This window comes from Heterodontus francisci, chromosome 16 (assembly GCF_036365525.1).
Source record: "Heterodontus francisci isolate sHetFra1 chromosome 16, sHetFra1.hap1, whole genome shotgun sequence".
Classification (NCBI taxonomy): Eukaryota; Metazoa; Chordata; class Chondrichthyes; order Heterodontiformes; family Heterodontidae; genus Heterodontus; species Heterodontus francisci.
Window position 1 is genome coordinate 51,677,395 of NC_090386.1, and position 15,329 is coordinate 51,692,723.

General features: G+C 44.5%; 1 protein-coding gene across 2 annotated transcripts in view; it reads left to right on the forward strand.

The window, feature by feature from the left end:
- The window catches only part of dpm1 (dolichyl-phosphate mannosyltransferase subunit 1, catalytic), a 77,587-nt gene that overhangs the window by 24,545 nt on the left and 37,713 nt on the right, over positions 1 to 15,329 (forward strand). For both annotated transcript variants that reach the window (XM_068048171.1, XM_068048169.1), the window contains exon 2: positions 5,675 to 5,774. In XM_068048171.1, the coding sequence (XP_067904272.1) occupies positions 5,675 to 5,774 (100 nt within the window). The remainder of the gene's footprint in view (positions 1 to 5,674; positions 5,775 to 15,329) is intronic.

The following is a 15,329-nucleotide window of genomic DNA, read 5'->3' on the forward strand; positions in this document are numbered from 1 at the left end:
CTACCTAACCTATCAATGCCCCTCATAATTTTGTATACCTCAATCAGGTCCCCTCTCAGCCTTCTCTGCTCAAAGGAAAACAACCCTATCCTTTCCAGTCTCTCTTCATAGCTGAAGTGCTCCAGCCCAGGCAACATCCTGGTGAATCTCCTGTGCACCCTCTCCAGTGCAATCACATCCTTCCTATAGTGTGGTGCCCAGAACTGTACACAGTACTCCAGCTGTGGCCTAACTAGCATTTTACACAGCTCCATCATAACCTCCCTGCTCTTATATTCTGTGCCTCGGCTAATAAAGGCAAGTATCCCATATGCCTTCCTGACCACCTTATCTACCTGTGCTGCTGCCTTCACTGATCTATGGACAAGTACACCAAGGTCCCTCTGACTCTCTACTTCCTAGTCTCCTACCATCCATTGTATATTCCTTTGCCTTGTTAGTCTTCCCAAAATGCAGCACTTCATACTTCTCAGGATTAAATTCCATTTGTCACTGCTCCACCCATCTTAGCAGCCCATCTATATCGTCCTGTAATCTAAGGCTTTCCTTCTCACTATTTACCACACCACCAATTTTCGTATCATCTGCGAACTTACTGGTCATACCTCCTATATTCATGTCTAAATCATTAACGTACACTACAAATAGCAAGGGTCCCAGCACTGATCCCTGCGGTACACCACTGGTCACAGGCTTCCACTCGCAAAAAAAACCCTCGACCTTTACCCTCTGCCTCCTGCCACTAAGCTAATTTTGGATCCACTTTGCCAAATTGCCCTGAATCCCATGGGCTATTACCTTCTTACCAATCTCCCATGCGGGCCCTTGTCAAAAGCCTTACTGAAGTCCATGTAGACTGCATCAACTGCTTTACCCTCATCTACACATCCAGTCACCGCCTCAAAAAATTCAATCAACTTAGTTAGGCACGATCTTCCCCTGACAAAGACATGCTGACTATCCCTAATTAATCCCTGCCTCTCCAAGTGGAAATTAATCCTGTCCCTCAGGATTTTTTCCAATAGTTTTCCTACCACTTGGTTTATCCCTGCTACCCTTCTTGAATAATGGTACCACATTTGCTGTGCTCCAGTCCTCTGGTGCCTCTCCTGTGGCCAGAGAGGATTTGAAAATTTGTGTCAGAGCCCCTGCTATCTCCTCCCTTGCCTCACATAACAGCCTGGGATACATCTCATCTGGGCCTGGGGATTTATCCACTTTTAAGCCCACTAAAACAGCTAATACTTCCTCCCTTTCAATGCTAATATGTTCAGATATATCACAATCCCCCTCCCTAATCTCTACACCTACATCGTCCTTCTCCATAGTGAACACGGATGAAAAGTAATCATTTATAACCTATGTCCTCTGGCACCACACGCAGATTGCCACTTTGGTCCCTAATGGGCCCTACTCTTTCCCTGGTTATCCTCTTGCCCTTAATATATTTATAAAACGCCTTGGGAGTTTCCTTTATCTTGCCTGCCAGTGTTTTTTCATGTCCCCTCTTCACTCTCTTAATTACTTTTTTAAGTACCCCCCCTATACTTTCTGTACTCCTCGAGTGCCTCCACTGTTTTCAGCACTCTGAATCTGCCATAAGCGTCCTTTTTTTTCCTTATCAAATTCTCTATATCCCTTGCCATCCAGGGTTCCCTGGACCTGTTGGTCCTACCCTTCACTTTAACGGGGACATGTTGGCCCTGAACTCCCACTATTTCCTCTTTGACTCCCACTGGTCTGACGTAGACTTTCCTACAAGTAGCTGCTCCCAGTCTACTGTGGCCACATCCTGTTTTATCATATTGAAATCGACCTTCCCCCAATTCAGTACCTTTATTTCCAGTCCATCCTTGTCCTTTTCCATAACTACCTTAAATCTTAGAGTTGTGGTCACTATCTCCGAAATGCTTCCCCACTGACACTTCTACCACTTGTCCGGCTTCATGCCCTAGGATTGGGTCCAGTACCGCCCCTTCTGTTGTCGGACTTTCTACGTGCTGGCTCAAAAAGCACTCTTGTATGCATTTTAAGAATTCCACCCCCTTTAAGCCTTTTGCACTAAGACTATCCCAATTGATATTGGGGGAGGTGAAATCCCCTACTATTATTACCCTATTATTTTTACACCTCTCTGAGATATGCCTACATATCTGCTGCTCTATCTCTCCCTGACTGGAGGCCTGTAGTACACTCCCAGCCAAGTGATTGCCCCCTTTTTGTTTTTAAGTTCTACCCATATGGCCTCATTTGAGGAACCTTCTAAGATATGGGCGGCACAGTGGTGCAGTGGTTGGCACTGCAGCCTCACAGCTCCAGCGACCCAGGTTCAATTCTGGGTACTGCCTGTGTGGAGTTTGCAAGTTCTCCCTGTGTCTGCGTGGGTTTCCTCCGGGTGCTCCGGTTTCCTCCCACATGCCAAAGACTTGCAGGTTGATAGGTAAATTGGGCATTATAAATTGCCCCGAGTATAGATAGGTGGTAGGGAAATATAGAGACAGGTGGGGATGTGGTAGGAATATGGAATTAGTGTAGGATTAGTATAAATGGGTGGTTGATGGTCGGCACAGACTCGGTGGGCCGAAGGGCCTGTTTCAGTGCTGTATCTCTAAATAAATAAAAATAAATAAATAAATATCACCGCTCCTTACTGCAGTAATTGACTCCTTGATCAACAGTGCAATGCCAGCTCCTCTTTTACCCCCTCCCCGACACGTCAAGATTTTATGCCCTGGAATACTGAGCTGCCAGTCCTGCCCCTCCCTCAACCATGTCTCTGTGATGGCAATAATATCATATTCCCGTGTGTTAATCAACGCCCTCAATTCATCTGCCTTACTAGTAAGACTTGTTGCTTTAAAATAGATGCAATCCAGCTTTGCATTATTCACTTGTGACTTAACAGGTCTATATTTGCTCTGCCTTCCAGACTGACTCAGTTTCTCTTCTGTATTTGACTGTGCATCCCTGCTACTATATCTCCACTCTGTATCCCATCCCCCTGCCAAATTAGTTTAAACCCCCCCCCACCCCCCCCCCCCCCAACCCAACAGCACTAGCAAACCTCCCAGCAAGGATGTTGTGTGACAGATGTTCTTTTGTGTGATTAAGTACAATGTTATGCATCTGAGTCTGTGATGTTCGAGGCATGTAGGGGGTACTCACAAAAAATTATGCAACAGGAAAGGCACCTGGAGGTCATAGTTGTACATCATTGAAGATCCATAAAAGTGGCATGGATTTTCTGTGGTAAAGATGCCATCATTACTCTAGTGAAAATAACAGCAGCTTCAAGAGTCCAGACATGCGCAGAATAATGCGGATGTTCAGAAGTTGCAGTCAGTGAGTCTACACTCCTTCGGATGCGCTGTAAAGATTCTCAGAAAATGCAATCTTCCTTGCAATCATGAACAACTTCCACTTCTATGTTGTTTGTCTCGTCGTAAAAAAGCCTTGAAAAAGGTGCATCTTCTTGAATGAGGTGCAACTGGATTTTTAATTTCATAATTACTTATAAACATCCTTCCTAGCCCTGAAAAGCTAATTTTACTTTTGTAGAATGCCACATTTCTCCACAATGATTTAAAAAATCCAGTTTAAAAAAAAAATTATTTTTCTTTTAAAGTTTTTTTTTTTAGCTTCTAAATACAGTCATACATTTATTTCACTAGTTGAAAAATTTAGTTGAAAGTGAAGGATTTTAAATGCTTTTAACTTCCTGGTTTGCTGTCTATGAATACTTCAGTGCGATTGGTTGCTTACCCTGCTTGCTGACGTCACTATTGCTGCATTGTAAGACACCCCTTTGACTTGGCACCAGATTTAAACTGCCATCAGGAAAGGGGAAAATCTCACCACAGAGATCGCTAGATCTTTGCGGGTAGCTTTCTTCAAGGCCAGCGGTGAGTTGCCTTGCTTTGCTGCTGCCCGCAAAATCTGGGCCAGTGTGATCAGGCCATTGGGAAAGAAACGTTTTGAGTTGTATTGCCAGGACAATACAGAATAAAACTACTATACTTAGTTTGTACAAGGCTTCATTACAGCAGCAGTTGGAGTATCGTTCCCAGCTTTGGTCCATGGAGGGAGGCAGTGGAGTAGTGATAATGTTACTGAATTGGTAATCCAGAGTCCCAGACTAATGCCTTGGGGACATTAGGTCAAATCCCATCATGGCAGCTGGTGGAATTTACAATTCAATTAATTAATACATTTAACTAATAAAAATCTAGTATTGAAAACTAGTCTCAGTAATGGTGCCATGAAACTATCATTGATTGTTGTTTAAAAAAACCCCATCTGGTTCACTAATGTCCTTTTAAGGAAGGAAATCTGCTGTCCTTACCTTGTTTGGTCTGCATGGACTCGAAACTTACAGCGACTCTTAACTGCTCTCTCAAATGGCCTAGCAAGCCACTTGTTTGTCAAGATCAATTAGGGATGGGCAACAAATGCTGGCCTTGCCAGTGGTGCCCACATCCCATGAAAGAATTTTTAAAAAAATGGACTGTGGAAAAAATATAGAGGAGAACAACTAAAATGATACCCAGTCTTGTGGCTTGCATATCAGGATAGATTCAAAGAGCTGGGGCTATTTTCATAGAGAAATATAGTCATGGAGGAGATATGATTTAAGATTTTTGTAACTAGAGAGGGATTATTTTGAGATGACGGGAGAAATTGGGACCTAAGTATAAAACACACAAAAGAGTTGGGTTAGACATTAGAAAGTATTTCTTTTCACTGAGTCAGTCCCTCTAGGATAGATTACCAGAGCATATGGTGAGTATGGATTCGCTGCAGTCCTTCAAAAAAGAGCTAGACATGTTCCTGAGAGAGGAGGACATTTTCAGATAAAGACCAGTTGAGAATAATAGACTTCACGAGATACCATAATTTCCTGGACCTTTGCTTGATTGCTTTAGGGAGTTGGAGAGGAATTTTCAAGAGGTTTTTTAAAATTGGCTTCAGATTTATTTCCTATCCCAGGAGATTAGACTAGAGAGGTGAATAACTGAAGTGACTACACCTTGTCTGGATGGGTTGGGCTTAACGGGCCAGGTAATTCTTTTTTGTATAAATGTTGAGTGTATATAATGCATTTAATTTTAATGATTGGAATTCCACTTCTTAAAAATAGTTCATTTTGCTTTTTTTTTCATTACCATTTGAAACAATACATAGGCCCTGATGCTAACTCAAGGCAGGTTTTGCAATGGTGGGTGGCAAGGTGTGTTGGCAACTCACTCACTGCTCCAAAAGTGAGGCCAGAGCTAATTTAGCTTTTTTTTCAAAAGGAGGATTTCGTTTTCGCAGACTCGGTCCAGGGCAGGTGTGGCCAAAGCTATATTTGTGGGGACCAGAGAAGCACCCTTGCTGCCCCAGCCCCACAAAACCAAGTAAAAAAAAAAGTATCTTTTTTTGGACTCTTCTGCAGCTGATCTTCTCTGGTTCAGCCTGGTGGGGAAGCTGCAGTAGCTTCTCCACTTGGTCTTAAGTTAAAATTGCAGTTGGGTCCCAATTATGCTATTGAGACCTGACACACACATGTAAAGGGGGACTCCATCAGCCTTTTACAATTGAAAAGATCCCTTTTGTCTGGCTGATCAATGAATGTTTTGCCATGTAAAGTTTTGCACTCCAGTAATAGTGATGTGTGTTATGTTCTTATTTACAGTGGATTTGACTATGAAATTATAGTGATTGATGATGGAAGTCCTGATGGGACTCTTGAGGTTGCCAAACAGTTGGAACAGATTTATGGATCTGATAAAATTGTAAGTATTTGGGCAGTATCTGTAAAGTAACCATATATGCGAGTCTTTTTCTTCAGGGAATTGGGTGGTCAGGTGGTATAATCCTTTCACTTCTGGGACTTTTCTGAAATTAGTGCAAACAGGATAAAAATTATCTCTGTGACAGCTGCTAAAGGTTCCAAGGGAACTGAGTTTATAGCCAAAGTTGCTAGAACAGAACACCCCATAATTTGGCACTGACTGGCAGTTTCACTGAGATGGACCAGAAGGATGGCTCTTTTGGGAAATAGAAATGTTATGCTGTAGCAGTAAGAACATAAGAATGTAAAGAATGAGGCAAGGCCATTCAGCCATTCAAGGCCATCGAGCTACTGTAGTTCCATCTGCTGTTTTTGTTATATTGTAGTTAGTTCCCATCTATAGTTCCTTCTGTATCGGTCAACCCCAAACCATAGCTCCTATCGCCATTCTGTCCTCCATTTAAACTGTGATTTCATAACCAAAACCTGTCTAATTCTCTTTTTTGAAAGAATCTACTACTTCATTCACTGGATAAAATTACAGCTTTTTCCATACATTTTCAATGTAAGCAATTCCTTCAGAACTTAAATTCTGAACTAATGTTTCTAAGACTTATCCCCTTACATGATCCTGAGTTACTGTAAAGAGTTGGTGACTTTTTGCAGGAAAGGAAGAGTTGCACCAGGGCCTGACGGCCAAAAGTATAAGGAAGGTAGAAAGATGCTGGCCTCTTTATTTAAGACTGGGAAGCATTGCTAAGCTGGGTGTACAATAAATACTGCTGCAGACCAGCAGGGAGTCATAGGCCGGAATTTTATGGCCTCCAAACGAGCAGGCTGGTGGGGTGTAGGGTGTTGGGCGGCCAAAAAATTGAGTGGGAGGTGGGGGGTGCTGTTCCTGACGCCTTTCTGCCTCCACTGTAATTTTTGCGGGGCGGCAGCAGCGAGAAACAGCCCGCCCACCCCAGGCCAATCAAAGAATAGTACAGCACAGGAACAGGCCATTCGGCCCTCCAAGCCTGTGCCGATCATGATGCCTGTCTAAACTAAAACCTTCTGCACTTCCGGGGTCTGTATCCCTCTATTCCCATCCTATTCATGTAATTGTCAAGATGCCTCTTAAACGTTGCTATCGTACCTGCTTCCATCACCTTCCCCGGTAGCAAGTTCCAGGCACTCACCACCCTCTGTGTAAAATAAAAACAAACTTGCCTCGCATATCCCCTCTAAACTTTGCCCCTCTCACCTTAAACCTATGTCTCCTAGTAACTGACTCTTAACTGGCCAATTAACTGCCACATAAGGGCTTCCTTCCGCCGCTGCTGGTATTTTACCCGCGGAGGATGGGCGGCAAAGGCCTTAAGAACACCGCCAGGTAAAAGCTGGCGGCCTTCTTGCAGGCTGGGGCGTTGGGGAGCCCTCCTGGTCGGGCACCCTGTGCCCCACAGAGGGCTGTCCCCGAGGTCCCAACTGCCCCCAATGCACAACACTCTTTTCTCCCCCACCCCATCCTCCCAGCAGAATACCCTTGCCTTACCAGGGCCCAGACTGTCCCTGGTGAGGGTCCAAAAACTTAACTTCTTTCTGGGGGCCCTCCTTCCTCTTCCTGCTGAAGTTGGCATTAGTCCCAGCAGTGGCCACCCCTCCCCGTGGCGCTGCTGGAACAAGAGCTTCCGGCCCGCTGATTATCTGGCAGCTCCATTAGGTGGGACTTCTTGCCTCAAGGAGATGGAAGCCCAGCCCAAGGCCAATTAAGGGCCTCGGAGCGAAAAATCCCAGCGTAGCTCCCCACGCCCAGCGGAGGCGGGCTCGCAACCGACTTTCTTGCCTGTGGGTGGGGCCCCCTGCCCAATGTTAAATTCTGGCCATAGAGTCATTTACAGCACAGAAGGAGGCCATTTGGTCCTTTGAGTCCATGCCAATTCTCGACAGAACTGTCCAGTCAGTCCCACTCTCCCGATCAATCCATATAGTCCTGTAAGTCTCTTTCCTTCCTCTTGTAGTCATTACTTGTCTCCACTTCCACCACCTTGTGGGCAGCGAGTTCCATGTCATTACCACCTACTTTGTAAAATAAGCTCTTCCTCATATTCCCCCTGCATCTCTTGCCCAAAAGCTTCAATCTGTGTCCCCTAGCCCTTGTACCATTAGTTAATGGAAACCGTTTTTCCTTGTCTAACTTATCTAAGCCTGTCATAATCCTGTACACTTATATTAAATCTCCCCTCAATGTCCTTTGTTCTAAGGAGAACAAATCCAGCTTTTCCAACCTAACCTTGTAACTAAAATCCTTCATCCCTGGAACTATTCCCTGGTACCCTCTCAAGGACCCTCACATGACAGGCTTGCTCAAGTCACACAAAAAATCCCGACCCGAACCCGACGGAACCACATGGGACCCGAGCTCGACCCGAGTCCCTCCATGCTCGACCCGACTCAACCCGACCACCGGAATGTTCCCTTCACTTACCTTCCGACTGCCAATCTTCAGGAAGCTGCAGCATCAGTGTGATGACGTCATAGAGACGCTCACACGCTCACTGTGCAGACTCAGAATTTCCCTGCTTGACGTCCCGGACTCGCAGCTCAGGTAAGTTTTTTTAAGTTTTAGCACTTACCTTGCTGTGTGTGCCCAACTTTGACCCAGAAGAGCGGCCCAACCCTATCCAAACCTGACACATCATGTCGGGCTCGGATCGGGTAGCAGGCCTTTATCTGACATCTTTTATGAAGTGTGATGACCAGAAATGAATGCAATACTCCAGTTGGGGCCTAACCAGGGCTTTATAAAGTTTCAGCATAACTTCCCTGCTATTGTACTCAATGCCTCTATTAATGAAGCCCAAGATCCCATATGCTTTACTAACCACTCTCTCAATATGTCCTGGCACCTTCAAAGATTGATGCACATGCACCCCCAGGTCCCTCTGTTCCTGTGCAGTCTTTAGAACTGTGCTATCAAGTAAATATTGCCTCTCCCTATACCTTCAGCAGTGGTTTTCAAAAGGCATACTAACTCCTTCAGCATTGGGACCAGTAGATTAGCTGGTTTCCCATGTGCAGATCCTGCTGCTGTTCCACTTGTAACTTCCAAAATTAGCAGGAGCAATACTAGTCAAATCATTAGATCTACTGGTTCTGAAGCAGATCTAGTTAAAGGTTGTGCTGTCTCTCTTCGGAATTGTACTGCGCTCGCCCTCTTACTGATATGTTTCTTCGTAATTGTCCTTTGCAGTCTTGATCTTTCCTGATAACTCACTTGCCAAATTTTCCAATAATCATCAGTATGCCTAATCTAATAATATGATTGCTTGTGCTAAATGATCATCTGTATCCCGCTTTCTGATTCCCTGTTCACTGTTACATCTGATGCATCTGCCCTGGTCCAGTGATTTACAATGTTGTAAGCAACCGCAGTCCTAAACTGCCTGAATTAATTTAATTCCTCCCCAATCCAACTACTTTGTGCATGATTGAAATTGCCCATGCTCCCTGTCCTCATCTATCAGTGGCATCATCTTCTTGTCCAAATTGTTCAGTGCTAGCTTGTTCACGTTAGCCTCACAGTTGTGGAATAATTAACTTAAAATTCTGTGTTTCAGTCTCATCTGTAAATCAAGGATATGACTTGAGCAGAGCAATCCATTTTGTGTGAATTTTGGCAGCTACCGTAAAAATCACACCTTTGATCCTCTCACTGTAATCTCATGGCCCGGCATATCCCTCACTCTGCCATTATCAAGCTAGGGGATCAAATCTGGTTCAATGTGGAGTGGAGGAGACCATGCCAGGAACAGCACCAGATATATTTAAATATGAGGTTCCAACCTGGTGACACTACAACACAGAACTACATGCATGCTAACAGAGGAAGCAGCATGTGATAGCAAAGCGATCCCACAACTAATGGATCAGATCAAAGCTCTGCAGTCCTGCCACATCCAGTCATGAATAGTGGTGGACAATTAAACAACTAAGTGGAGGAGGAGACTCCACAAACTTCCCCATCCTCAATGATGGGGGTGCCCCTAATGTCAGTGCAAAAGAGAAGGCTGAAACATTTGCAACCTCCTTCAACCAAAAGTGCCCAGTGGATGATCCATCTCGGCCTCCCCTTGAGGCCCTCAGCATCACAGATGCCGGTCTTCAGACAATTTGATTCACTCCACATGATATCAAGAAGCAGCTAAAGGTACTGGATACAGCAAAGGCGACCGGCTCTGAGAGTATCGCAGCTGTAGTAATGAAGACTTGTGCTCCAGATCTAGCCACATAGCTTGCCAAGCTGTTCCAGTACAGCTACAACACTGGCATCTACCTGTCAATGTGGCAGATTGACCAGGAATGTCCTGTCCACAAAAAGTAGGACAAATCTAATACAGCTAATTACCATCCCATCAGTAGCAAAGTGATGGAAGATGTCATTAACAGTGCTATCAAACAGCACTTCCTCAGCAATAACCGGCTCACTGATGCTCAGTTTGGGTTCTGCCAGGGACACTCAGCTCCAGACCTCATTACGGACTTTGTCCAAACGTGGACGAAAGAACTGAATTCCAGAGTTGAGGTTAGAGTGACTGCCCTTGACATCAAGGCAGCATTTGACCAAGTGTGGCATCGTGGAGCCCTAGCAAAATTGAAGTCAGTGGGAATGAGGGAGAAAACTCTCCACTGGTTGGAGTCATACCTAGCACAAAAGAAGATGGTTGTGGTTGTTGGAGGCTAATCATCTCTGCCCCAGGGCATTGTTGCAGGAGTTCATCACGGTAGTGTTCTAGGCCCAAATAGCATGAGCTGCTTCATCAATGACCTTCCCTCCTCATCAAGATATGGGAATGTTTGCTGATCCTTGCAGTGTTTAGTACCATTCGCAACTCCTCAGATACTGAAGCTGTCTATGCCTGCATGTAGCAATGTCTGGACAACATTCAGGCTTGGGCTAGTAAGTGGCAAGTAACATTCGTGCCTCAAGTGCCAGGCAATGATAATTTCCAACAAAAGAGAATCTAACCGTCTCCCCTTGATGTTCAACAGCATACCCATTACTGAATCCCCCACCAGCAACATCTTGGGGTTACCATTGACCAGAAACTTAACTGGACCAGCCATTTAAATACTGTGGCTACAAGAGCATGTCAGAGGCTGGAAATTCTGCAGCGAGTAACACTCCACCTGGCTTCGCAAAGCCTGTCCACCATCTAAAAGGCACAAATCAGGAGTGTGATGGAATATTCTCCACTTGCCTGGATGAGTGCAGCTCTAACAACACTCAAGAAGCTCGGCACCATCCAAGTCAAAGCTACCTACTTGATTGGAACCCCACCCACCACCTTAAATTTTCACTCTCACCACCACTGGCGCACAGTGTGTACCATATACAAGATGCACTATAGCAACTCGCCACGCCTCCTTCGACAGCACCTTCCAAACCCACGACCTCTACTGTCTAGAAGGACAAGGGTGGCAGTCACATGGGAACACCATCACCTGCAAGCTCCCCTTCAAGTCACACACCATCCTGACTTGGAACTATATCGCCGTTCCTTCATTGTTTCTAGGTCGATAAGCCGGACCTCCCTTTCTAACAGCACTGTGGGTGTACCTGCACCAGATGGACTGCAGCACTTCAAGGCAGCAACTCACAACCACCTTCTCATGGATAATTAGAGATAGGCAACAGATGCTGGCTTTGCCAGTGACACCCACATCCCATGAACAAATAAAAAAAACTTTTGCAAGTGATACAGTTCTTTTTATCTATAGCACTATTTCAATCATAGTTAACCCTGAGTTACACCCAGCCTGATTTTGATGGTTTACTTTCCAGAGAGGGGCTGTCTCTTTCATTCACTGTCAGCTCAACCAACTACAACAATAAGGATATCCTCTGCCATTCCAGTGATCCTTTCTGAGCACTCTAAAACCTACAACATGCACCCAATTAGTGGGTTGACCTTTTGAGTCTGTAATTCAGGTGCATTATTGGAGGAGTGCATCAAATTCTCTGAATAACCTTTATCTTGAGCATGCCAGATATGTGAGTACTTAATCTTGAACACAGATTTCAGAGAGGGAAAAAATGTTCTTTTTCCCAGTACTTTGTTCTTTTGACCTTGATGTGTCTGCATACATGAGGTAGGGAACTGGACTGCAATCTCAAAAAAAAGGCATTTCTGTTTTCCATAAAATAAGTGAGGCATTCAGGATTCATGTTTATTCTCCTTTTCCCCACAAAAAACCACCACAGCATCTTGCCTTTCATAATCAACATTTGTTTTGTCAGGTAAAAAAAATAGTCGATGGATGGAGCACAGTGATTTCGAAAGAAGAGTTAATGAGAGATCCTGCACTGCCAGCAGGGAGAATGGGTGAACACTCATGGAAAAATTGGGGCTACTGTGCTGTAATTCTATCTCTGACCCATGCTTCTTCCAAGTGTTGATCCCCACTGGGAACATGGCATCATGGAGTTATCCCAGCACTCAAAAAAAAAAAAAGGAAGTGCACTAGTCCTTTTTAAACTGAATTCCGCAATCCCTAAAAATGAAATAAATCATTCCATTAAAAACTAGGGCATCCTATTATATCACAACACCAAATGAGTAGCATATGAAATTTATATTGCCTGTGCTTCTGCAGTATGCTTTCTTTCAGTTCTATGCACAGTCATACCATTAAAATAAATCTCTTGTAACATATGTTCATTTCAACCAGTCTTCCTGAAATCAATCTTTTTATTTGTCCATAGTGGAAGTGGTTCAAGAGTTCATCTACCTAGGCTCAACTATCACCAGTAACCTGTCTCTAGATGCAGAAATCAACAAGCGCACGGGAAAGGCTTGCACTGCTATGTCCAGACTGGCCAAGAGAGTGTGGGAAAATGGCGCACTGTCACGGAACACAAAAGTCCGAGTGTATCAAGCCTGTGTCCTCAGTGTCCTTGCTCTATGGCAGCGAGGCCTGGACAACGTATGTCAGCCAAGAGCGACGTCTCCATTCATTCCATCTTCGCTGCCTCCGGAGAATACTTGGCATCAGGTGGCAGGACCGTATCTCCAACACAGAAGTCCTCAAGACGGCCAACATCCCCAGCTTATACACACTACTGAGTCAGCGGCGCTTGAGATGGCTTGGCCATGTGAGCCGCATGGAAGATGGCAGGATCCCCAAAGACACATTGTACAGCGAGCTCGCCACTGGTATCAGACCCACCGGCCGTCCATGTCTCCACTTTAAAGATGTCTGCAAATGCGACATGAAGTCCTGTGACATTGATCACAAGTCGTGGGAGTCAGTTGCCAGCGTTCGCCAGAGCTGGCGGGCAGCCATAAAGGCGGGGCTAAAATGTGGCGAGTTGAAGAGACTTAGCAGTTGGCAGGAAAAAAGACAGAAGCGCAAGGGGAGAGACAACTGTGTAACAGCCCCGACAAACAAATTTTTCTGCAGCACCTGTGGAAGAGCCTGTCACTCTAGAATTGGCCTTTATAGCCACTCCAGGCGCTGCTCCACACACCACTGACCACCTCCAGGCGCTTGCCCATTGTCTCTCGAGATAAGGAGGCCAAAGAAGAGTGGAAGGGGCATATTTAGATAGTTATCTGCATGCTTTACAGCTGTGTCTTTATCTCGTTGGTCATTTGTGGACTAACTTTCTCATTTGAAGTGCATGGCAAACTTTGGTGAATGGATGGTTGTTGTTCCTTCCGAGGTTCTTGAATAATATTATTATTGTAAATGACCAACCTTGACTTTTTCCTTTTTTTTAAAACTAAAACTGAAGCATTTAAAGAGAAACAAAATGAAGATGCAGTCATAATGCTGTGTGGCCATTTTAAAAAATCTGTCAGCTTGGATGTGATGAGCAAAGAAGAGCTCATTGGTTTGATCTGTTCTAGTGTGTACAACTTGTGACCAAGGAGAATTGATGGTGAGAAAGAGGAAAACTGTTGGAAGAACAAAGAGAATGAGAAAAAAGATGTTGGCGAGAGCAAGTGAAAGAAACTCTGTTAAAGGTGAAAGAGAGACGGATACTTGTGGGGCCAGGTGTAGCAGGAATGCTCTTCTGGGTCCCACAAGGATAGCTGAAGCCACTGCCGTCTCGGACTTCTGCTTTGCAAAAGCCTTAAAAAGAAACTAAAATAGCCCTTGCCTTGTATTTGGAGCACCAGGTGAATTTCCAGCTCACCTCACCACCCACCATCCCAAAACCTGCCTTGAGCTAGCATCAGAGCCTATGTATTGTTTCAAATGGACCTGAAAAAACTTATGTTGATATTTAATTAAACTTATTTTTAATAAGTGGAGTTTCAATAATTATTGTATGTATTTTTCAGATTATAAAATTATTTAGACACAACATTTATACAATTATATAAAAAGACTACATCAAACCCACCTGTCATGCAGGCCCCCACCTGCCAAGAATGAGTCATATTAATTTTGTCATATGAACATTGATTTTAAACTGTTGCTGGGAAGAAGAGAAGGCCCGTTACAAGGGCTGCCAGACACTTAGCTGAAAAATATTTGCATACTCAGACAGTGCTTGTGGAGAGAGAAGGGTCATTCCCTGACACGTTCAGCCCACACTGGATTTTGATCACCAGACATTGAAGGTGTAAGGAAGAGCATTCCAGAGACAGCTAAGGTGATGCAATCCACAAAAGCCAAAACTGGTTAATTCCAGCTGGTCACATGACTAGCTGGTCCAGGGTTTTTTGAACTAGCCACAGTTTTTGAATTCTGAAAGATTGTTTGCTCCTGGAGTGAAAAGACCACTCCTGTCTGCTCCCATGTCTTTCTCACAAGCCTCTGGACCCACTGAGGACGCACGAACTTCAAGAGAGAAAAGTCTCCTAAATGGAACAAGGTTTAAGAAGAATACCGGGCCCCAACGAAAAGCACAGTAACCAAAGCCATCTTCAGTTATTGCGTCAAAGTTTTCCACTTTATTTCTTCATCCCTTTTCTTTCTCTATCTGCATATGTGTATTGCATATACATGCTAGTGTGGGCGCATCGTGTACCAGTAGGCGTTAACAGAATTCGAGTTTAATTTGAATAAAGTTCAACCTTTTTTCTTTAAACCTAAGAAAAACTGTTTGGCTAGTTTTTTTGCCTTAGAATTGGAGGTTAGTGAACAAGGATTCACTAAGGGGGAGCTTAAAAAAAAAAAGGTGTGTTTAAAATTAAACCCTGTTACGGTAAGACCAGGTGAAGGTTCCCTAGACCTCTTTCTCACCTGGTCATAACACCACCCCATCCAGACAAGGTGCTGGCACTTGATGCCTGGCAGGCAGTCAAAATGGCTCGTCCGACTTACCTGCACTGATCCTGCTGACTTCTCAGTGGTTGCGATCTTAACTTGCTTGTCTGCGCATGCGAGATGGACAGCTGTCAGAAGGCAACAGGTTCCTTTTTTAAAATATGCAGATCGGCTCTCATGACTATTTCGTCATGTCCCTCATGATGGCTCACTGTTGCCTGACATTCTTCTGATTAGCTACCACTTTCTGCTAGGTTAGAGTGGAAGACTGACAAAGCCTACACAGGTACGA